Below are 24,808 nucleotides of genomic sequence, written 5' to 3'. Positions count from 1 at the left end.
TGCAAACATCATACATACAGACATACTTCAGAAGACTTCAGTTAGTCCAGAATGCAGCCGCGCGAGCGATTGTGGGTGCACCTAGGTACAGCCACGTTACACCTATCCTCTGCGAGCTGCACTGGCTTTCTATTGGTCTCCGGACACGCTTCAAGGTGCTAGTCGTTACTTTTAAAGCCCTGCATGGCATTGGACCTGGTTACCTGAGAGACCGCCTCCTGCCAATTACCTCCCAAAGACCGATTCGATCGCACAGACTTGGCCTTCTCCGGATTCCATCCGCCAGCCAATGCCGGCTGGCGACCCCCCGGGGGAGGGCCTTCTCTGTTGCGGCTCCGGCCCTCTGGAATGACCTCCCCGTTGAGATCCAGACCCTTACCACCCTACCGGCCTTCCGTAAAGCTACTAAGTCCTGGCTGCTCCGGCAGGCCTGGGGCTGTTGAAGTATCCAGCCCCACTTTAATTGTGTATGTTGTTGTATTTTAAATTGTTGTTTTGTCTTATTTATCCCCCCTCCCCTTCTTATTGTAAGCCGCCCGGAGTCCTCCGGGAGTGGGCGGCATACAAAACCAATAAACTAAACTAAACTAAACTAAACATACATTATATAAATGTAGCATTTTCACATCAGCTATATTTTCCAAAATATAACGCCAGTTATAAAGGTTCTGTTTCCCTGGGTAGCTTCATTTGAGAAATTCACCTCTGTTTTTTGAACTTACAGACCAAAATATAAAGATTGCAAATTTTGCTTATTGTGTTTTGGATTTGATAAATTACTACCTAAAATAATGATAAACAAGGCAGAGTTCAGCTAATTGTTCTAAGAAAAATGTGAGAAATGCACTTTTATGCCCCTTCATTTTTTCCTTCTTTTGAAATACGTTCAGCAACAATACAAAAGAAAAACTTTTGTAATATCATTTCTTGGTTTTCCCTCTTCATTTTCTTATCCCAATTTTATCTGTATATTTTTACTTCTTTTCTTGTTAAAATAAAATAGTTTTAATTTCTATTATTGAAAGAGACATCTCCTTATTCGTAACTAATTATCCATCAATTATTTATCTGGAAGAAAACTGTCCTGTCCAGGACAGAAGAAGGGGAAATCTGAGCCTGGATACCTTTGGTTCCAAGCAAAAAAAATAAATCCAATTACATATGGACAGGAAATTCAAAACAAGAAATTGGGGAGGGCAAAGCTATTGGTACATGATCCATCTCTTGCAGGAAAAGACAAGGTTAGGGATGCTTTGAATCCACTGTAAGGGGACCAGGTAGCTTTTTTGTCCTGCTTCTTTGTTTGATGAGTGGTTCCAATAAGGAAATATGCTTCCCCCTCCAAAATATTTCCCCCAAGGACTCTGCAAATACTATGTCTAGGGCTGAAAAATACAGCCCTAGTTACAAATTTATAAATTTGTGTTCTATGACCATCCCATGTGGTTGCATTAAATAGACAATGCAGCATTCTGAGAAAGGCTCCTTTAGTATAGAACTATTATTTTTGCTTATTACTTTTAGCCCTATGTATAGATGACCAAAGGGTAGTATGACTCATAGGTGAATAGGCATTACTAATTAATAGTGGCAGGTGTTGGTTTAATCAATTTCTTCAAACTCCGATCATACCTTGATTTCTTCTGGGTTGCCCATAATTTTATTGGGTAGGCAGTGCAACAATGGTGAATGGTCACAGACAGCTTGGCAAGTGCACTGCTCTTGCTCATTTATCAGAGCTGTGTTAGCTGTCATCTGGTGAATGATGGCGCCTTTGCATCCTTGGTTTTTTAGAGTCAATTGTTCTTTACGGAGGCCAATCACATTCTCTGAAGTGTGCAGTTTCTCTTGCAGTTTCTTGATACCCCACCTCAAATCCTCTTTATCTTCATTTTCATCCTCTTTCTCCCAAACTTCTGACAACTTTGCTTCTCCAATTTGTTCCTTGAGTTCTGCATTCTCTAGACATAGACTAAGCAGGGCCTTCCTGTTGAAACACAGAGATTAACATTCAGAATGAAACATTATTTAACACCCACCTGGTGGTTATTCAGCCTATACACACTTCTTCAGTTATCGCTCCCCCACTAATGACAGAAAAAGTATTCTGAGACTCCATCAGTTTGAAGATTGCTTTAAGTTAAAAAGAATGAAGGTTCAGTAACACCTTGCCTGCATGTAGAATGTCACCAGTTAGAAACCTGGCAGAAATAAGCTTATTGTTCTTAATTATTATTTTTATCTCCTTGAGCAATGTACTTTACATGCTTCTTAAAAAAGGAGAAGAGTTACTTAAAAAGAAAAGCTCCGCTGAAAAGTGGATAAGTTGGGAAAAGAAAAATAATAAATAAACAACAAAAAGAAAATTCATTTCTACCAGACTGCAAACAAGTAAATTTCCTATAAGGCAACTATTATATGCACTGTGCTATTGAAATTCCTATGTCCTAATACAGGTAGTCCTCAACTTTATAATAGTTCATTTAGTGACTGTTCAAAATTACAACATCACTGAAAAAAGTTACTAATAATCATTTTTCACATGACCATTGCAGCATCCTGATGGTCATGTGCAGTGGTGGGATTCAAATAATTTAACAATTGGTTCTCTGCCTTACTGACTGACTGAGGAGGCATGGCTGGGTGGTCATGTGACTGGGTGGTCATGGCCAGGGTGGGCATGACACAGGACTTGTGTGGTGCTAAGGCAGTACTTCCCTGATACCCTCACTCACTCTCATTATACAGATAATCCTCCAGTTACAAATGTACTAGAGCCTGCCAATTACATTTGTAACCTGGGGATACGTTTGATTGAATCACCTTAAATAAACTCCCTGCTTTCCCTAATGCGTTTGTTAATCAAATGCACAGGTCTTTATCTTTAAATGCACATGAGGTATCTCAGGCTGGGGAACAGTATGTGGGGCCTAGTGCTGGAGCAAACCATCCAAGGCCTCCCACAATCTACAGAGATACCTCATGCTCACCTGAGGTCTTCACAATTGCTTCCCTCACCCCATCCTGCCCCGCTGGGTCTTCACAGACTGGGCCTGCTTTGCTAGCTTCTCAGATTCCACTTACTCCTCTCCACTCCATTTCCCATTACTTACTCTTTTTTTTTGCTATAAAGGTATAATTTTTACTGATATCTATTCTGTTAATATAACTAAATAAGTCATTATACACTTGAAGCATTGTGAAATGCAATCTGATCAGAAACACGAAATTTGACAAACCTAATGTACAATGCTTGTGTCGGATCCCTAAAAAGTGATACTGCCATTCAATTTGGAGAAGGGGGGCCTTGGAGTTAATTTACTGGCAGTGCCTGCGACAACTGATATTTTACAACTGGTTTCCTAGAGCTGAGATTCCTGAGATCCCATCACCTTGTGGAGGGATGTTTATGATGGCCATGTGGGACACTTCACTTTAATGTCTAATGGAAGATAGCCATAGGAATGTAGAAATTTGAATTCGATCAGTATGGAGAACATGTATCCTCTCTCCCCTCATGAAGGACATGCTAGCACACCTCGCGAAAGGGAGAATTTTTTCAAAGCTGGATTTAAGGGAGGCTTACTCCCGTATCAGAATTAGGGAGGGAGATGAATGGAAAACGGCATTTAACACCCCTCTTGGATGCTATCAATTCAAAGTGCTACCATTTGGGATACAAGGGGCCCCTGCAGTATTTATGCAATTAATAAACAAAGTGTGCTCCTGGGGGTGTTTTATTTGCTTTTGCTTGCATGGTGCTCTTTTGGTTGACTTTTCTTTTTACTAGATATTTTTTAAAGTTGTTTAGGAGTTAAGTGGTCCACCTCAGGAAACTGAGTTTTGCAGCAATTCTCAGCCCTAAGGAGCTTACAATCAACAAGTCTCTCTCTGTGTGTGTATTTGTGTGTGCTTGTGTTTTGTCTCTTTCCCTCCTCCTCCCCTCTCTGTCTGTCCCCTGGGGGAGGAACTCCTGAGCTGGGTGCTAAGAATCTGACATCCGGAGGCTGACAAGCCACATGCTGAAGACCAGCTGGCAAGCAGGGTGGCGGGGCAATCCCACAGTCTCCCCAAAAGTAACACATCTCTTGTCACTTGAAACTTGAAGACTCAAGGCAGCTTTTGCCTCCTGCCACTTAGGCTCAGAGCTGTAAGCTGCATCTGGAAAGCACTGTGATGGAGAGAAGCTGCTGCGGTCAACTGTAGCTTTGCTGTCCATTGCAGCTAGGAATCGGCCAGGTGGACCTCTGTGCCACACCAGATTGGGAAGGATGCCTCTCTATTAAAGCTGGTGCAGAAAGTCGCCAGCCTCCCCCTTCCCGCTGGGCATGTGAGCGCTTCTGGCAAGGAGGAGGAAGAGAGCACTTGTGGTGAGAGGAGGCTTGGCGGGTGTCAGAGTGGCGGCGAATCCTTTGCAGCTCCTGAGGGGGATCGAACCTCCCCTTTTGCAACAACTTCATCTGACGGCATCGCTGGCAGCTGCTTCCTGTGGCTCAGGAGGTCCACATTCTTGGCCTCCTAGATTCACAGAGGTAGGCAGCTGCAGCAGCGGTCACAACACTGTTTTCATTCGCTGCCTGCACACTCAGGGCAGTGATTAGCCAAGCGAGCAAGCCAGCAATCTGCTGACTGCCTCTAATCTGCCTGCTCATGCCTGGTTCCTGCGCCCTCGACTATGCTGCCCCCTCACCTTTCCCCCTGCCTCTCCTGGCCAACAGTGCTCACGAGTAAGGAAGGTAGGAATCTCAAATACAGCTGAGAATGAATGTTTGTGTTGTAGCCACTGGCTGGAGCTACTAAATAGGCAGCCAAGCTAACTGTCTGAAGGACCCCATCCTGTCACTGGGAGTCCAGGCAACTCTGCGATTAGCAAGTGGATGGGCTCTTTGAGAGATGAGTTCACAGGGGGCTGATCTAGCATCTGGGCTGGCTACAACACAATGTTCATTCTCAGCTGTATTTGAGATTCCAAGCTGCAATGGACAGCAAAGCTAGGGTTGACCTTGGCAGCTCCTCTCTGCTGCAGTACTTCCTGGATGTGGCTTACAGCTCCAAGCCCAAAGCAGTATGAAGCAAGGGTTGCCTTGGTGCCATCAGCCTTGGGTTCTTAGTGGTCTGTGGAGGATGTGCTCAAATCAGTGCTGAGACCAGAGCCCCAGGAGGAGGTGGGTGAAGATTTTTATGGCTTTCTTTATGCCTCACAGAAGCAGAGATGGCTGGGAGGCCCTAGAGCACTCCAGCACAGCACTCTTCCATGGGCTGCCCACTTACCCTCCCCTTCACCTTGGGCCCCACATCCAGCCCACAACCAGGGACACACTGCTTCCGGGTTAGTCCAGCTGGTGGGTGGGTGAGCTGAAGACCAGCTGGCCAGTGGGACATCACAATACTTAGGGCCTGCAAGCTCTGCAGGAAAAGTGACTGACATCCAGGAGGCGAGAGTAAGATGCCAAACTGATGCCGCTGTTGCCAGGGGTGAGTTGGCCATCATCTCCCCCATTTTGAAGTGTGCTAAATTTTACTGTGCTGTGCAAGGCGCTGCAAGAGCAAATGTACCACCACAAAGGCAGAATGCTGTGCTGCGCAAAGGCAATTTCAGAGGTGCTTTGCTCCTGTGTACGTCAGTCCACCCGCCACCACCCTGGCCACAATCTCAAAGATCGGAAGGGCCGAGTGGGAAGAGAAAAAGCAGTGAAACTTGCAAGAGCAAAGAAAGGACAGCAAAGCAAGCAAGTGAACCTTTGGCCTGCTGGCTCGCCTCTTTATTCCCCCTCGCTCCCAAGGCAGGCTTCTGGAATGGCAGTGGCAGCACATGTGGCTTCGAGAGGAAGAGAGGCCAGGTGAGACCCAGATGCGTTCCGGTTCCCCTCATCCCAGAAGCATCAACCTCACACTCTCCCGTCTCTGCTAGTGACTGCTCTCTTCTCCCTCTCCCTCCTCGATGCAGGGCAATCCCATGTGAAGGAGGTGGTGGCCACTAGCAGAGAAGGGAGATTGTGAAGTTGGTGCTTCTGGGATGAAGGGAGCCAGCTGCAGCTTCTCACCTGCCCACCCTCTAGCCCGGGAGCATGTTGCTGCACCAGCGTATCACCCCTCCCCTACCCACCTGTGCTCTTCAGCTTTACCTTTGTGGCAACAGTGGTACAGTGAGCGTTGAACCATTGAAATGAGCAAAACTGGGAAGTGTGACTGGATGGTGGAAGATAATGGTGATGGCTGGAGGAGGGGTGATATGGGCGGCACAGCCTTACGGTAGGTGAGCTACCTCCTCCCATCAACTGGGAAAAGCCAGCCATGCAGGAAGTGGCTTGGAGAGGAGGGGCAATGGGTAGGGCAAGGTGTGGGGCTTAATCCCACCACTCTGTGGGCTGGATACATTGGGTCAGTAGGAAATATCCAGCCTGCGGCCTGTAGTTTGAGGACCCCTGAGCTAGTACAATGACTTTAAAATACAGCTATTACTGTTTCCAAAATATATACCAGTACCTGCTAAAATTTTAGAAGGCACCTATGTTAACAGATAGCTGCTTCCACTAGCAGAGCAGCTTCCAATATAAGGGGGAATAATCATAAATCCAGCAAGTTTTTATATTTGCTTGAGAATCTGTGAGAAACCTTTTGCTAGTGTTAGAGTGAGACTACACTGAACAATTAATGTAGTTTTGTCTTGTAGTTCTTGAAATCCATGTCAAAAAAATCAGTTTCAAAGATATTCATATCATTTTAGCCATTTTTGACATAAGGTTGCCAGATTTAAAAATTCTGAATGTTTAAATATTTCATAGAAAAGTCTTTTTATAATGTTACTATCAAGCTGTAAGGGCTCCTCTCCTAACTTAAGAAAATGAAGACTCTTGAAACAAATTATTTCAAAAGGAATCTTTAATTAAGAAGAATGGAAGCCATTAGAGGCAAAGCAACATCTGAATCCCCTTAGGCAATGGAGGTAGAATTAAAGCAGTAGTGACCCCCTCCCATGCAAATTCTAACCAATACACAAGTGTGAAGATGTTTCCTTTATCAACTGCCCTGAGAGCCGAATAAGCATACATTCCTATGGCTATCTTCCATTAGGCATTAAAGTGAAGCGTCCCACATGGCCATCATAAACATCCCTCCACAAGGTGGTGGGATCTCAGGAATTTCACCTCCAGGAATAAACATGCATTCCCATGGCTATCTTCTTTATATAAGGGCTACTTGGTTTATTTAGATGGCATCTTGTTATATTCTGAGACCAAGGCAGAACATGTAAAACTAGCCCAGGCGGTTCTGAACAAACTTCGCTTTGCCAAACATTATGCTAAATTCTCCAAATGTGAGTTCCACCAAGAAAAAATTGATTACTTATGATACCGCATTTCACACCAGGGCATAGAAATGGATCCTTCGAAAGTGCAATCGGTACTTGACTGGGAACCACCCAGAACATGCAAACAGTTGCAAAGCTTCCTGGGATTCGCCAACTTTTACCACCAGTTTATCTCCACTTTCGCCCAGATTGCTCTCCCCATCACCAAGCTTTTAAAAATGAATGCAGAGGGCAACCCGAAACTGAAGCAGCCTTTGAACTGGACAATGGAATGCCAAGCTACATTTGAAAAACTTAAACGGCTGTTTTCAGTAGAGCCAATTCTAAAGCACCCAGACACGGAGAAACCATTCGTCATACAAGCAGATGCAAGCAATGTGGCAAATAGGAATGGTCCTGCTTCAGAAAAATGAGCAAGACCAATTACAACCATGCGCTTTACACATCCCAAAAATTGAATGAATCCGAGCAAAGTTGGGCCATTTGGGAGAAAGAGGCTTATGCAGTTCGGTGGACTCTTTTAACCTGGAGGCATTTCCTAGAGGGGAGTGAGATCCCTTTTGAAGTCTGGACAGAGCATAAAAATTTAGAAGCCCTAAAGACCCCAAGGAAACTCTCCCAAAAACAAGTACGATTGGCTCAGTACTTTTTACTTGAATTTATGCTCAGATATCTCCTGGGGGGGGGGATTTTCTGGCAGATGCACTATCCAGAAAACCACAATACAACAGTATGAAGCCAGACGTAATAAAAACCCATGATACAAGACAATCAACTAGCCGCTAAAGTAACCACCAGATCCCAGGCAAAACAAGACACTCTGACAGACAATGACACCACCCAAACTTTTAAAAAAGCTTTAGCCACCGATGAATAGTTTTTGAGCAATAAATCCAGCTGCCTGATTAAAGATAACCTAGCTTGGGTGGGAGGGAAGTTGTATGTTCCAGCTAGCCAAAGACTGCACTTAATGGAAAGGTGCCACGACTCCAAACTAGCAGGACACTTTGGTTTTGTGAAAACTTTACACCTAATTAAAAGGCAATTTTGGTGGCCATCAATAAAAATGACATAGAGAGCTATGTAGTTAGCTGCCCTATTTGTGCGGCAGCTAAACGACGCCAAGGGAAAATCCCAGGACTGTTACAGAAGGTAACTGAACCTTCAGCACCCTGGAAGGACGTTGCTATGGACTTTATTGTCGAACTACCAGAAAGTGCAGGGAATACTGTCATTTGGGTTGTAACAGACCTATTTTCAAAACAGGCACATTTTGTACCTTGTCAAACGATCCCAACTGCCAAAAGTCTAACCAAATTATTCCTGATACACATTTATCACCTTCATGGAGCCCCACAGAAAATCATCTCCGACAGAGGGGTCCAACTCCCCTCAAAATTTTGGAGGGCATTTTTGACTTTACTTGGCACCACCCAAAGATTGAGCTCCAGTCATCACGTGGAAACTAACGGGCAAACTGAAAAATTGAACTCAGTTCTAGAACAATATCTAAGATATTTTATTAATTTTCAATAGGACTGATCTTTTACCTTTTGTGGAAGTGGCCTTCAACAACGCTGTCCACTCAAGCGCTGGTTTCACCCCTTTTAGAGTAGCAACAGGCCAGGATTTCAGCCCCATGACTGAACTACCTACAGAAGAACCCACTATCCCCTCACTTAAAGAATGGATAGACACGCTACAAAACACATGGTCAGTAGTTAGATTAGCCTTACAGGAAGCTAGAGAGGCTTTTAAAATTCAAGCTGACAAGAAAAGAGTGGAACCCAAACCTTTCCATGTTGGAGATAGAGTATACCTATCAACAAAATTCCTGAAGTCATAGCAGCCATCAAAGAAATTAGGGCCAAATTTCCTTGGACCTTTCCCTATCACTAGAGTTATCAACCCAGTAAAAGTAGAATTACTCCTTCCAAAGACACTCAGGCAAGTCCACCCAATATTTCACATTAGTTTATTCATCTCACAACTCAGACCACCTGCGCCTACACCACCTCTCCCTATCATGATAGAAGACGAACAACACTTTGAGATTAAGGAAATCCTTGACTCTAGGACCCACTTTACAACACTTTGTTTGTATAAAGAGGTTTTAAAATTTGTAACAAAAAATAAAAAACTTTATACAAAAAAATATCAAGAAGATAATTGGACATACCTTCTTCCTTTTGCTGAGGCTGCATATAATAACACTGTACACGACAGCATGGGATTTATCTCTTTTAAAGTGGCTTCTGGGCAGGACTTTCCTGAATCCCTGAATTTCCCCAAGTTACACCCCAAAGCACAACTCTTGTGGAATGGCCTTTGCAATTGCAAAACACTGGTCAGTAGTTCAGAAAGCACTTGAAGAAGCACAAGAGTCATATAAAATACAAGCCAACAAGAAACACTCTCAGCCAGCCAAAAGAATTCAAAGATGGTAACAAGTTTACCTGTCTGCTAAGTACCTACAATTCAGACAATCTTCAAAGATGTTAGGTCCAAAGTACACTGGCTCTTTCCCCGTCAGCAAAATTATTAATCCAGTAACAGTGCAACTTGAACTGCTTAAAATGCTTAGATGCATTCATCCAGTATTCCATTGCAGGTTACTAAAACAATCAACCCCCTCTCCTTTATGCCCTATCATGAAACCACCTCCTGATCCTACCCTGATTGAAGAAGAGCAACACTTTGAAGTCAAAGACATTTTAGATTTTTGCACACACAGAGGAAAAAATCTAGTATCTAGTAGCTTGGAAAGACTTCCCTCTTTGGAGACAGAAGGGTAGACACTCAGCACATAAGTGCCTCAAACCTTCTTTGAAAGTTCCATGATAGATACCCATATAAACCTCATTGAATGCCAACAAACTAAGCCTACTCTCTCTTTCTCTCTCTTTTCTCTCCCTTCCCAGTTTTTTTCTCTACACAGGATTAACGTCTCTGAAAAGGGAGGCAGAATGTCAGGTGTCATCTGCAGCTTCTATGCTTTGCTGGCATCCTGTCATAAAATGCAAGGGAGGGGCAAGGGAATGTCGAGTAGTAGTGATGGGAACGTAAAGATAAAAGGGGGAAGAGGGAAGGTGACAGCCTTAATGGAATCCAGAGGTGCCAAACCCAGAATACACCAGTCTTCTTTAAGGACACCTGGCCTCAGAACGGAATGTGAAACTGCATTGAGTTGCACCAAACAGCCAAGCCATTCTCAAAACATCTGAATGGCATGCTATTGGACATTGATGAACTGGTCAAGAGGGAGGGCCAAGGAAAGGGGGAAAGTATAACTTTTGCATAGGAATATTCATATCTACCCTTCCTTTTGATGCAACCCCTTAACTTAAAGAACCTATCATTCCAACTAAACGGAGTTGAGGGTCTTTCTTTCCCAAGCTGGGGCAAGCCTAATAGTTTTTATACTTCTATACTGAGCCCTCTGATAAGAACTTAGTCTGCTGGATGCCCAGATATTTTCTGGGGTCAGTCTGACTTACTTTAGCTGAGAAATGGAAGAGAACCCAGCTTCCTCAATCTGTTCTTTAAACTCCTGTAGCTCTTCTTCCAGTTTCTTTTTCTGTTCTAAAACGTGCTGAACCATCGATTTCGGAGACTGAAGCATCGCTTGCTGGTTGCCTTCGCTCTTCAAAGTCAGTAGAGCAGGATAACTGGAATGGCTCATCAGATTGTCATCGATATCCCCCTTAAAATTCTAGAATGTGCAGATATAATAAAAAAGTTATTCCTAATGACATAATTTAAATCTTCTGAAAACAAATGGGTAAATCAGGCATAGGGAATTTGGGGGTATCCATGTTTTTGCTAAACTACAGCTACTGGCTATTGTCATCTGAGGTTGTTGGATATTGTATGTCAGAAATATCTGGGAGTGCCACCAGCTCCCTGTTTTTGTATTAAATAAATATATGAATACACAGTGCTCGCAGTAAAAATGTCTTCAATGCAATAACAAAAACTCTATATAATTTAATAGTGAGGAGAAACATCAATTAATATTAAAAGAAATAGCAAAGACTAGAACAATATTTTGTAATCTACATTATTGGCCTAAGAGACAAACTGTAGTCAGTCAGTTTTATTTCAGTTATTAACTAGCTTTATATAATAAAAAAACCCCAAAGAAATAAAATAAAAGCTAAAGTAAATAAAACAAAATGGATTAAAAGATAAGTTAAACACAGCAAACCCAGGTGAAATTTTGTTAGTTTAGATAAATCATGTCAAAGATTGAGACTAGTGCTATGACCCCTGTGTGGAGACCATAGGAAGCATAGGAAAAAACAAATAAACAAGAGAATTATCAGTTATTGTTACTATTACACATTAAAGCAAGTTTAATCACGTCAAACTGTTCCAATTGAACTTCTATCAAATCTTGCTATTAAACAACACCTGGTGACTTGATAAGAGACTGAATTTCTCTGAACAATTACACAATAATTGAAATAAAAAGAGTCATTATGCCCTGGCTATTGAGTTAATGAAGATATGATAATTTCATGTAGCACATCTCAGTAGGTTTAGTTATTGGTTTTGTCACAGTCAGTCTAGAGCTATGATGGCGAACCTATGGTACGCGTGCCACGGGTAGCACGCGGAGCCATTTCTGAGGGCATATGAGGCATTGCCCTGTCAGCTCCAGCACGCATGCGTGTGCTGGCCAGCTGATTTTCAGCCGTTTTTTGCCCTCCAGAGGCTTCCAAAGAGCAAAAAACAGCCCAATGCACACACCAAAAACGAGGAAGGGAGCTGCCGGCACAAGGGAAAGACAAGCAGCAGGCAAGGAGAAAAGGCAGCTTCCTGCCCTCGTGCTGGCTGCCCTGTTTTCCGCTCTCCTTCGCACTATCAAAGAGGACCCTGCCTGGTCATTGCAATCCAAAGGGAAATGAGGAAGGCAGCTGCCGGCACAAGGGAAAGACAAGCAGCAGGCAAGCAAAATAAGTGGGTTTTTCCCCTCAAGGTGGCTGCTCTTTTACCCTTTTCTCTATTTCAGCGCCACACTATGGAGCCTGCCCCACCTACCATCACCCAGGCCCTCACTTCCCCCAAGTATTTCTTGCCGGTTCCACCACAAAACCACGGTAGACTAAAGCACGTGTGACTAAAGCGCGGTGACAAAACCGCACCGTCAAAACCGCGCGACAACAGCGCGCCGACAACAGCGCGCTGACAGAAGCGCGCTGTAACATAACCCTAAAAATAACCCTAAACCTAAACCTAAACCTAACGCTAAACCTACCCTAAACCTACCCTAAACCTAACCCTAAACCTAACCCAAAACCTAACCCTAAACCTTACCTTAAGTTAAATCGCGCTTCTGTCGGCGCGCTGTTGTGGGCGCGCTTTTGACATCGCGGTTTTAGCGCCGCGTTGTTGTCGGCGCGCTTTAGTCTACCGCGGTTATGTCGTGCCACGTTTCTTGCCTGCCTGAAGTGCTGCACCCCTGATCTGCCTTCCAGGTAAGCCTGTGAGTTGTGGCTTATCTAGCTGCTCCTGCCCACTTCCCCACGGCCCGCAGCCCTGCCATACTTCCCTGCCTTCCATGCAGCCTTCCTGGCGTTCCCATGGCCAGCTTGTGAAGGCAGGCAAGTGGAAGGCTGTGTGAAAGGCAGGGAAGCATGGAGGCTCCCTTCCCCGCAGCCTTGCCATCGTTCCCTGCCTTCCACACTGCCTTCCCAGCAGTCTCCCATGCCCATTTGCTTTCCAAGATCGGTGTCCAGCCTGGCCCAGCAGCCCTTGGTAGAAATGCAGATGGTGAGCTGGGGCTGAGAGGGGTGATGGTATTCGGGGGGGGGGGGCAAACAGACATCCCTGGGCTGCTGCCCATGCACCCGCCCCATTCTACAAAGGCAGAGGCCCCACTGCAGGGCGATCCAAAGTGGGGAGGGGGATGTTGCAGGAAAGGCTGCTTTCCACCTAGGCCCGCGTGTCTCTGGCAGCTCCAGATCTTGCGGCTTTTTCAGGGTTTTCTTTTAAAAAAAACTGCCTCTCCAGATGAGCTTGAAAACCTCTGAGGTTGCTTTAGGAGGGGGAAGATGGGCAGCATTTCCCCCCTCCCTGGGTGCCTGCAGCCTTGGAGCAGCTCCTGGTGCTTGCACAGTAAAGAAAATCTTCTCATGAGGGTGAGTTGTTAATTGCCTTTACAATTAATGGGGCGACGGGAATGCTGCCCATCTGCCTGCCCACTCCAGGAGCAACCTCGGAAATTTTCAAGCTTTTTTTGTTTATTTTAATTTGCTAGGAAAAGATATTTCCAAATGCTGAAAATGGTGATTGCAAGGAGTCTGCTGGATAGAAAGATTGCCAAAGCATCTCGAGCCTTTTCCACGCTCACCTCCTCCGAGGTTTCACAGATTCTAGCATGGAATTTTCTCTTTCTGCCTACGAAGTGGTGGAGAGGACAGTAGGGGCTCCTTCTGAACATTTCTGCTCAATGGAGGGGAAGGGCGCCTTCAGCCTGGAGGGGAACTGGGTTCATTAAGGGCAGGCGTGGGGACCGATGTTCCTCTTGCGCCATCACTACTTAATCAACAATAGAAAGGGCAAATCTGGCTTGTCCAGGGTTGGAGAGAAAAGGAGGGAGTCTCCTCTAATGCCCACCCTTCATCAGGCCCTTAGAACCTGTGACTTCTGGCTTTGCCCTAGGCTTTCAGGTGGGTCATGAGGGAGCAAAAGCAGCCACTGCCAGGACTCGTGACTGGGGCTTTGGGGATTGGGCACAAATGAGCAGGCGGGGAGAGTCCATGTCTTGCTCCGTCTCCCAGCTTTGACTCGGGAGCACCCTCTGAGCCAGGAAGCTTTTTATGGCTGGGTGGAGGGCAGCTGGTCTGGGCTGCAATGGAAGGTGGCTGAAGGCACCTGTAGGGGTGGTGAAGCAAGGGGGTGCACCTTGCAGTTGGAGGAAAGCTGCATCTCTCCTTCCTGATTTGGAAAATCCCCCTTTGCCAAAAACATGGAGCAGCAGTAGTCAACATGGCTGCCATGATGCTGGGGACAGCCAGAACACCTAAGAAAGTGCAGGAGCGAAGAGAACAGTGAACAGAGATTGTTTCTGGGTGAAATGATTTTTCTTTTCTTAAAAATTACTCTAAGGAAAAGGAAAAAAAATTCCTAGGAAAGAGATTCAAAAAATATAACCGTTTAAGCAGTGAAAAAACTATTTTTTTTGATAAAGAGATCTATGCTGAAAAGTAAGTTGAGAGCGCCATCTATTGACAAAAGGAAGAGTGACTCCTAGACTCCTGGAAATTTACCGTAAAAGAACGTTGGTCCTTACCTGAATGTTAATTTTCTGTGTGGATGTGGGAGGGGCCATGCATGGGATATCAACACAGTCTGATTGGTCAAGAGACTGAGGGAATTTTTTCACCATGCCTCCTCCTTCCCTTGGCTCCACCTGAAAGACACAACAAGACAACCAGGCCATCCCCAGCCCTTTACCTAACTAACTACGTCTTGCTAGGGAGGGATGTAGCCCCTCCCATATCCACACAGAAAATTAACATTCAAGTAAGGACCAATGTTCTTTTTCCAGTGTGTGATGTGGGAGGGGCTACACATGGGAAGTACCCAAGCTATCATCCCGAGGGAGGGAAATCTAGGATGTAGAAGCTGGGGTGGCTACTACCTGTTAGAGAACCCTGCGACCACAAGACGCCTCAGCTGATGCGAAGGCATCCAGCTGGTAATGGCAAATAAATGGCGACAGGGTAGACCACATGGTCGCCCTGCAAATGTCCTCAAACAGAGCCCTGGTCAACCACACCGCCATGGTCCAAGTGGAGTGGGCAGTATTCCCTAGAGGAGGGGCCTGACCCGAGACTTTGTGGCAATGGCCTGTCTAACCCACCTCCTGATTGTTGAAGGGGTAACTCTAGCCCTCAAGATACTGGGTAGGAAAAACACAAACAACGCCTCAGACCTGCGGGTCAAGGCCTTGCGCCAGAGTTACATCCAAAGGGCCTGCCAGACATCCAACCTGTGCCAAAGGTGCTCCCTATCATGTGAAGGGGCAGGACAAAAGTTCAGGAGAACCACCCTATGAAAGGGAGTGTTCACCTTAGGAATGAAGGACGGGTCCAACCTGAGGACCACCCTGTCCTGATGAAAAACACATAGTTCCCATCTGGATGAAAGTGCCCCCAGCTCTGAGATGCGTCTGGCCGATGTTATTGCTACCAGGAACGCAACCTTCAAGGTCAGGAGCCGAGGATGGACTATTCTCAAGGGCTCGAAGGGCGACCGTGTCAGAGCCCGAAGAATCAATGGCAGATCCCAAGTGGGAAACCTGTGAATCATGGGAGGCCAAATATTCACTGCCCCCCGAAGGAACCATTTGACAGTTGGGAGTTTTGAGAGAGGAACAAGACCCTCTCCAGTGAGCACTGTAGACAGTGCCATCACCTGGCAGCGGAGAGTGCTATGAGACAACTCTTTGTCTAACCCATCCTGTAAGAAATCCAGGACCTGAGGAGGGGATGCAGAAGCCGCCAAGACATTCGAGGAAGCACTCATTTTACGAATGCCGCCCAGGTAGAATCATAGATTCTAGTAGTTGACGGATGCCTCGAGGCCTCAATCATCGCAATGACTCTCAAAGAGAGGTTGGCATTCCTCAGGAAGCTCTGCTCAAGTTCCAGGTGGTCAAGTGGAGCCAGTGGGGTTCTGGATGGACCAGGACCCCCTGGCACAAAGAGATCTCCACCTGAGGAATCTTCCATGGGGGCGAGATTGAAATCTGGACCAGATCCGTGAACCATGGCCGTCTGGGCCAGTGCGGGGCCAGAAGAATAATGACTGACCTCCCTGCCTCTACTTTCCTCAGGGTCCCCGGAATCAGAGGAAGGGGTGGAAATGAGTAATGTACTCTGCTCGGCCAACTGCTCCACAGGGCGTCCCCTCCGCTCCTCATGCTGGAAACTGTGAGAAGCGTGGGAGCTGTGTTTTCCCTGGGGTTGCAAAGAGGCCCACTAGGGGGGTGCTAAATCTCTGGCAAATCCTCCATTACAGATCGGGGTGGAGCTGCCTCCCCCTGTGGTCCACAGTTGCATGGCTGAACCAGTTGGCCTGCTGGTTGGCCATCCCCAATATGTGCTCTGCCACTATCATTGAAAAATGTCTCATGACCCGAGCTTCAGGGCTTTGAGCCATAGGCTCCTTGAGTGTGTGCCCTCCTGGTGATTCACGTGTGCTTTTGTGGCGACATTGTCCATCAGAAGAAGTACATGCTGGCTAGCCAGAGGGTCCTGAAATTGGCAAAGCACCAGACAAGCCACCTTCAGTTCCAACCAATTTATATTGTGGCACAGGCCCGTCAAAGTCCACTGACCCTGTGCCAGCTGGGAGCCTGTGAGTGCCCAGATGAAAAGGCTCGCATCTGTCGTGGCCGTGATGTGGGCTGGTTCCCTGAACTCAGCTCCTCGATTCAGCACTGGGGAGAGCCACCATTAGAGGGAAAGCCTCACGCCTGCTGGCAACTTGATGAGAACTGCAGAATTGCTGAGCAGTTGTCGTTGATATGGAATGAGCGCCCATTGAAGGGGCCTGGCATGCAGGTGCGCTCACAGTATGACGCTGATGCAAGAGATCATATTGCCCAGGAGCTGTGATTGGTCCAATATGGAAATGGAACGTTTTGTGCGCACCTGCCAAACCAAGGCTCATAGGCTGGATCGATGTTTTGGAGAAAGCAGCACCAGTCCTGCTGTAGAGCCTATGATCGTCCCAAGATGGAGAATTCTTGTTGAAGGTGACAGATGACTTTTTGCGAAGTTCACAGAAAAACCCAGTGTCTGCAGTGTTTGGATCATGAGTTGTAGATCGTGAGGCACCTACGAATTGGACTGGGCCTGAACCAGGATGTCATCGAGACAGCATTGAAACCTCACCGGAATAGACCGTAGGTGAGCTGCCAATGCCGCCAGGACATTCATGAAGGTGCACAGGGCCCAAGTCAACCTGAACGGGAGAGTCCTGTACTGATAGTGGGACCCCGAGAACCTGAGAACCTGAGATACCTGCAGTGATATGGGAGAATCTGGATGTGTAAATAGCCCTCTGTGAGGTCCACTGATGCTAAATGATCTCTCGCCTGATCCCTTGCAAGATAGATCTTAGGGAGGCCATCTTGAAGTGCCTGTAAACTAGGTAGGCTTTCAGCTGCTTGAGGTCAATTATTGCCCTCCACCACCCCACCCTATCTGAGCTCTTCAGAACAACAGAGGTTGGAGTAGAACTTCAACCCCCATTCTGCCAACGGAACCGCTCTATTGCCTGGATCTCCAATAAATGGTGAATGGCGAGATCCATCAGGAGAGCCATTCTGGGTCCCTTGATGGGAGAAAGGTTCTGAACAAGTTCAAGGGAGAGGAGAGGAACTCCAGCCTCAGACTGTCCTTCACCGTGGAAAGAACCCAGGCATCTATGGTGATCTCGGCCCATTGATTCTCAAAGAGCGCCAGGCTGCCGCCTATGGGAACACTCGGATTTGAGTCATTTCCCTTTGTGGAAGGGATGGACGCCCCCCGCCACACTGTGAAAGGGCCACTTGGCCTGGCTCTGAAACCGGTTCCTGCCCTGGTACTAAGGCTGAGGGTTCTGCCTATCTGACCTGGGTGAAAAATACCTGTGGCTCTGATAATCTGGCTTGGGCCCCCTATAAGAGGGTCTGTGGTAATACGGGGCCGGACAGGTCTTCAACCATTTGGCGTTCTTCTTGATTCAGGATCCAGGGCCTCCCCGAACAAGAAGGTGCCTGAGTAAGGCGCCACCGCCAGATTCCATTTGTTCTTATTGTCCACCTGCCAATTGCACAACCAAAGGAGGTGCCTAGATGTTATAGAAGTGGACAGTTCTCTGTCTCCAAGACGTTTTGCAAAGCCAGCAGTATTTATAATCCACCAAGTTCAGCAAGTTCCTAGTCCCAAGCAACAATAAAACAATCTTCTAGGTGTTATTTACCTTCTGCTTATCAATCCTGGGTTCCTTCAAGGTCTTTCCCAGCTATGTAATAGTATATCTTTTTTTTACCGGTAGGTGTCACCCCAGTTTTAACTTCCAGCATTGAAGCAAAAGATATAACAGCTGATTAAGTGGTGAAAAAATTCATTTTGCTTTATAAAATTCTCCCAGTAATGAAAATATATTATCTAAAGGTTAAAGTCACTTTCCATAATATTATAAATTCCAGTCCATTCTTTCTGTATTTCAAGGCTTAATAGTCTCCCATTAAAATTTCATTTCTCTTTTGGTTTTGTAGTCAATTTCCGCATACTAAATCACTGCTTTCTCTACATTTTGGAGAGTCTGTCTTTATAATAAAAACCTCTTTTATTTGAGGATAGGTCTCTAGTGTAGAAGTTGAAAGTAGTCTCATCCAGTTCCAGAACTCTATTTATGAATAGATCATTAGTGGTTCTTTTTCAGTTGCCCCAGCTTCAGTCTGGGCATTATGGCCTTCTCTTCTTCATTGGTTAGGAGGGTGGCTCAGATCCAATGGGGAGCTGCCACTCTCCCACAATCAACAAGGAATCCCTCCTGTCCGAAGGAGGAGCTAACGTTGCAATGATACAATGTGCGGTCTCGACACTCCGAGACCACCGTTGATACTTTTGCCACTGGACAGTCCATTTGGACCTAAACTGTCCCACAGAGATGGTGATCAGGAAGATGAAGCCTTGCTGGGCTCAGGGACACCGCAAAGTCCCTGATTGACCCAAGGGAAGCTCTTCAAGCTGGCGGTAAACAGGCAGCCCGAGGCTGATGAAGTTGGGATGGTTCCAAAAGGAAGGAAGTGAAAAGAGAGAGTGAGTCCATCTGGTGAGGTATTTTTTCTATTTTGAGAAAGACTGTCCAAAGCAACTTTTTAAAAGCCAAATGAAATCCTTAAGCAAAAGAATTAAGCGGCGAAATTAACCTATATTGGATTGCTCTGGAAAGCTTTTTTTTCTTTGTAACTATATTTTGTGGGTTGAAGTGCTCGCAATGTTTTTGTTTCTACTCTTAAAGTGAACAGATTAATTTTTCTTCTGTTTTTTGTTACTTTATTTTTTGACTTTTGGATTAAAACCTTCCTTTTTATTTTAACAATTCTTCTTATTACTTGTTATTAAATTTCATTAAAGAACTTTGTTTCCTATAAGCCAGAGATAAATATTAGACAGTGAAAGGTAGCAACACTGCCACTCGGAGGTCAGAGACTGGAGTTTTTGAAACAATGTATTTCTTCTCTTTTTCTCTTTGATCTTACTGACTTTGTAGCTGAAGGGTTTGCAATTTGTTTACAGAAACTGATAAAGAGCCAAGAACACGAATTGTTTTCACAGATGCCCTTTGAGAACTATTTTGGCAGGGGAGAGAAAGGAAAAAAAACCAGAACCCTTCTCCTTTGAAGAGCATAAAAGAACTTGTGTTTAAGTCAATCTAAAATAAAAAAATAAAAGAGGCCTGGAAGGCTAGAGTGGCAGTGATTATTAGTCCCCCCACTTCTTTTTTGGAAACACGGATCAATACTCAGAGAAGGAAACTTTAAAATTCCAAAATATCTTGGCTGGAATTCAAAATCTACTGGAAGGATATGGGAGAATTGAGAAGAAGTTGGAAAAACTAGTATTCCTCACAGCAAAAGATGAAGGGGTTGGAGCCCCGAAAATTAAAGGGGAGAATGAAGACATAGAAGATAGACAATGTGGGTGAAAGTGGAAAAAAGGGAATATGGAAAAGAAAATTCGACGAACTGGAGCTCCAACTCAGATTCCAAGATATAGAAGAAGAAAAAAGAGAAATGATGATAGAGTTAAGAAGAGAAATTTTTTTCAGAAGCATGATTAACAACCAAAGACAAACTAGTTTTAATAGCAGATGGAGGGCAACAAGATTACCTGAGAGATCCTTCAAGCAACAAAGTGTGGAGAGAAGTCTATAAAAACCTTATAAAGGAGATAAAAAGAAGACTGACACCACAATTGGTAAGAAAGATAAGACTGCTTTGTTACTGGAAAGATACAGATTGACAATGAAAGTTGATAATAAAAAATTAGTTAATTTTGGTGATCAATAAGTAGGAATTTAGTAATTTTTAGATTGTTTTAGATTGAATATATAATATATATATGCGCTCTGGTTTTGGCAAAAGAAACTTGGATACAAACTCTAAACAGCAAATTGAAAAAAACCCAGAAAAAAAGGTTTAGAAACTTTATTAATTGACTTTTACTTAGAACATATCACAGGTATAATGTTATTGGAGGATTTTTGAAATAGCTAACGAACGCCATTATGTGGTTGTGTCTTTAAGTATGAATTATTTGAGGTAAAAGCACGTTCAAATAATTGTAGTCAAATGAGAATTCTGGTACATTGATAGTAAGATATATAAATATTTCTGATTTAAAGTGTAGAATCTAATATGAACTATAAGTAATGACTGTGGAAGAAATGCACGAAAGTTATCTGTAACCAATCGACACACTTTCTACAAGATGTAATGAAGGATGATTTTTTTTGTGTTTTTGTTGAATTAAAATAAAATAAACTTTAAAAAAAAAACAAGGAATCCCTCCTTTCTTCATCACCCCTCCAGAGTGACTTTGGCCCCTTAGGGCCTACTAGTGAAGAAGAATGGGCTGAGATTCACAGAGCCCCGCTATTTTAAACTATCTTGCCATGGAGCCAAACCAGAAGTCTGTCCAGTCTCTTCTTGAAAGCCTCCAGTGATGAATCATCCATAACTTGTGAAGGCAAGCTGTTCCATTGGTTGATGGGCTCTCACTGTTAGAAAATTACTCCTTATTTCTAGGTTGAATTTCTTCTTGATCAGTTTCCATCCATTGTTCCAAACTCAGGGTGGGTTTGCTGGGATGGCTCCCATTATGCTGTCCACTTGATCTGTAGCTTTCAGATCTGGGGTGGTGGCTCTGGCTCCATCGGCTGCTGCTGCCATCTTGCCTCCTCTCTCATGATGGTCCAGTTCCCCCGTGGCTCTTAGAGTCTCAAAGCCTCCATCATAAATCACATGATATGTCTTTTGAGCTGATTATCTCCAGCCGGTTTCTCGGTCAGTTCTTCCTGATCTGACAAGGCTTCCAGCTCATGTTTCCAGCCTGGTTGCTGGCAGCCGCAGATGAGGGTGACATCTTTGGTTCTCCCATCCCAGCTGTCTTTCTTCTCCAATTTAATTGACCATCTTGACTTTGTGGACTCCCACAAAACTGTCTCAATGTCTTTGATGGGGCACACAGAGCTTGCATCTGGCTGGGTGGTGGTAGAGGTTTCACCCCAGCATTTTCCCTCTCCTTGCTTGCCACTTTGTTTGGACATGGCTTGTAGGGCCCCTTGGTAGAGTGAGTTCTTCTTCGGGTGGAGAACTTTTGCAGATCCTGCTTTATGTAAGGGTCTACCTCTCCTCTCTACTCAAGAAAGTAAAGAATCTTGAAACATCAGCATTTCAAAAGGAACCTTTTATTGAAGGAAAGAGACTGCAGGACAAAAGAAAGCAGGATCTAAAGTTCCTGGGCAATTCAGTTAGGATAAAGTCTTCCCCCTCAGTCCGATGTTGAATGAGCCAATCCACAGGTGCAAAGTTGTTGTGAGAAGCGCAGGCTGAGAAGGTGATAAGAAGCTGTTTCCAGGCGACTCTTGCTGAAGGCTTCAGAGCTGAGACAAAAGAGATGGCCCTCCCCCCTTACATTCTCCAGAAGGTAAATCAAAGCACAGGATACATAGGCATCAGGAAAAAAGCTATAAACTAAGGAATGCACCCATGCCCCCTTCCTACAAGAAGAGCAGCATCTGATAGGGATCTGTGGGATCTGACAGTATCCTTCTATCAGTACGTTCCAGTCATGGGTTTCATCCCATCAGGTTTTGGTAATTGCAACTATATCATATCTACCCTTATGTACTAATAATTCAAGTTCACCCTGTTCCCCAAACTTTCAGCATTTGCATAATTCACACCATCAATGTATTTATCAACAGTGCAGATATTCCACTTTGAATGCTTTGAGGATTTACCTGTACATGAGCGCCATGCTGTACCTCCTCTTCAATGCTATCTGTAAACTCAGTGCTGGTATCTTTAATGTCATCAGCTGCAGTTAGATCTAGATATGATGTGATAAAATGAGAATCATCATTTTGAGTCTCAGGTACTTTAATTTCTAAGCACCACCTGAAATCAGGTTTTGCAGATTTTATGCTAGATCTCCAGTACATTCATCAGCAAGCTGGGCTTTGAATATTTACCAATAAAATACTATAACTTTGTGTCTGAACCCAAGTTTAACCTGAAAAAGAGCTGCCCTTCTGGATTGTCTTGGTAACCATACAGAAATAGTTTGTCATTGCCCTCTGAGATTTTCTTTCTCTAATTCCCAGTCTAATCTAAAGTCTATTCTCTCTTGGGCATCTCCATCCAAGTATTTACTAATCATTTCTAAATCTGTTAATTTGTTTAATGTATTTATGATCAGCCAAGAAATAAATCAAAAGAGGACAAAAGAAAACCTTTCAAGTCTCCAAGTGGTGAGGAATCTAGCAATAATTAACCTAATTTGACTTAATCTAATGGAAACATTAAAATAAGATTTAAAAAGGAAAACAAATTAAAAGCACAAAGGGCATAACTTGCAAAAAAGATAGCAAGGAAATGAATAACAAGCTAAGTAGAAAAATAATTAAAGAGATTAATCATCGCTCTATCTGAATGTTTTTCAATTTAGAAGTTGAAATTTACAGCAGCAGCTGGTTACTGAATCCACTTATTTCCAGCTCTGTACCAGTTTATTTGAAACCAAAACAAAGTGATTTTTGTTTTTCCTTTTGTAATATTGCAGTTGTATAAAGTTTGTGGATGGCGATGTTCTCATTGGCAGAATTCTGGCTCCTGGATTCAGTGCATGCATTATCTGGGTTTGTGTATCCTGATCCAGACATCTTTGATAAGCAGTGTTTAGAAGGGATCTCCAAAGTGGTGGGATTCAGATGGTTCATATCAATTTGGCATAACCAATACCTAATTTTTTGTTGAGTTTGGAGAGCCAGTTATGATAAATCTGTGTTTTCCAGAACACATCTGGTTTTCATTCAACTTCCTTCTAGGTTGGGGGGGGGGCCCTCTCCAAAAGTCCAAGAGCACCAAATGGAGATGCAAGAAGAAGCGAGAGGGGATTCCCATGATGACGAATCTATGGCACCCATGTGACAGATGGCACCCAGAACCCTCTCTGCAGTCAAGGCAGACATCGCCCCACCCAGGCCACCACGCATGCGCATGTGCCTCCTGCCAGGTAGCTGGTCTTTGGGTCCCAGCCGTGCATACATGGGAGAGGGGATGCCCCATCAAAGATCACATCTGCAAATTTAGGAGAGTCATTGGAAGGCTACCCCCTTTACCAGAGTGTCTGTTAGTGTATTTTTTAAGTACAAGTCTGGACCAGCAGATTGCCCAAGTAACTGCCTACCACGACATCCCAAACTGACTCTCTGAATGATTCCCAGTAGCAATAAAAGTTTATGGTCGATTTCCTGCTAATAACATGAGAAATCCACTGGACATGAAAGAGAGAGGTCAACTCGACCTGAAATTGCACGGCCGACAGGTACTCACAGCAACACAGCAGGCCCCGAAACCAGCCCCCCATCAAAGTCCACTGAAATGCTACAGATGTGGGGGGCACATGGCATCTGCATACATGACCCAACCTCATTGCCAAGGCCCGAGCCACCACCTATGGCACGACTGGAATGGGGCCACAAATGGGCCACCCATGCATCCCGGAAGGCTATCCATGCTGCAGAGGTCCATCCCCATCCAGATGAAGATGGCAACAGGCAACAATGACCAGTCACCAGAATCTTATGACAGTGACAATGAGGGCAAAAACGATCAAATGGTAAGAGGACAATTCACCCTTTCCTTTTTCCAATATGCCTCACAGCCCCAAAAACAGGAAGTCAGGGTGATTTTAAAGTCTTAATACATTCAGGCTGCACTAGAAGCTTGATCAACCTGACCACAGTCCTGAAACTGGGGATCAGAGCAAAAAGACTGGCCCACCCAATCTGGTTCGAACAGGTTGACAGGGCCCAAATGGGGGGAGCCTATGCAACCCACCTGACTAAACCAGTGAGACTAGAGCTAGCACATCGCTGGGAAGTAATTTGATTCATAATAGCCCCAAAATGACAGATGCAGTCATACTGGGGCTTTCCTGGCTAGACAAGTGGGGACTGACCATATGGTGGCAAGGGGGTAACCACAGACTTAGGATAGAAAAGGGGCCCCAACCCCTTCCATACCAGCAAGCACAAACACCACCCAAACAGGGAACTCCCCAAGAGTCCACCAGAACATCTGGCAGTCACATCTGACAAAACCTCAGAGACTGAACAGATCGCAAGGGAATAGCAGGACCTCGCAGAAGTATTCAGTGACACTGAGTGCAACATTCTGGGCCCCCACCGTGAGGCAGATTG

General features: G+C 44.9%; 1 protein-coding gene across 1 annotated transcript in view; it reads right to left on the bottom strand.

The window, feature by feature from the left end:
* LOC116514971 (myomegalin-like) overlaps window positions 1–24,808 on the bottom strand; it is a 127,797-nt gene that overhangs the window by 44,878 nt on the left and 58,111 nt on the right. The window contains 7 exon segments of the mRNA XM_032226830.1: window positions 1,633–1,987; window positions 10,810–11,024; window positions 14,610–14,767; window positions 16,978–17,124; window positions 17,221–17,349; window positions 18,033–18,132; window positions 22,346–22,434. Of these exon segments, the coding sequence (XP_032082721.1) occupies window positions 1,633–1,987; window positions 10,810–11,024; window positions 14,610–14,767; window positions 16,978–17,124; window positions 17,221–17,349; window positions 18,033–18,132; window positions 22,346–22,434 (1,193 nt within the window).

Source organism: Thamnophis elegans, chromosome 11 (assembly GCF_009769535.1).
Source record: "Thamnophis elegans isolate rThaEle1 chromosome 11, rThaEle1.pri, whole genome shotgun sequence".
NCBI lineage: Eukaryota > Metazoa > Chordata > Lepidosauria > Squamata > Colubridae > Thamnophis > Thamnophis elegans.
Note: the sequence above shows the minus strand (reverse complement) of the source record. Positions and strands in the feature narration are given on the sequence as shown.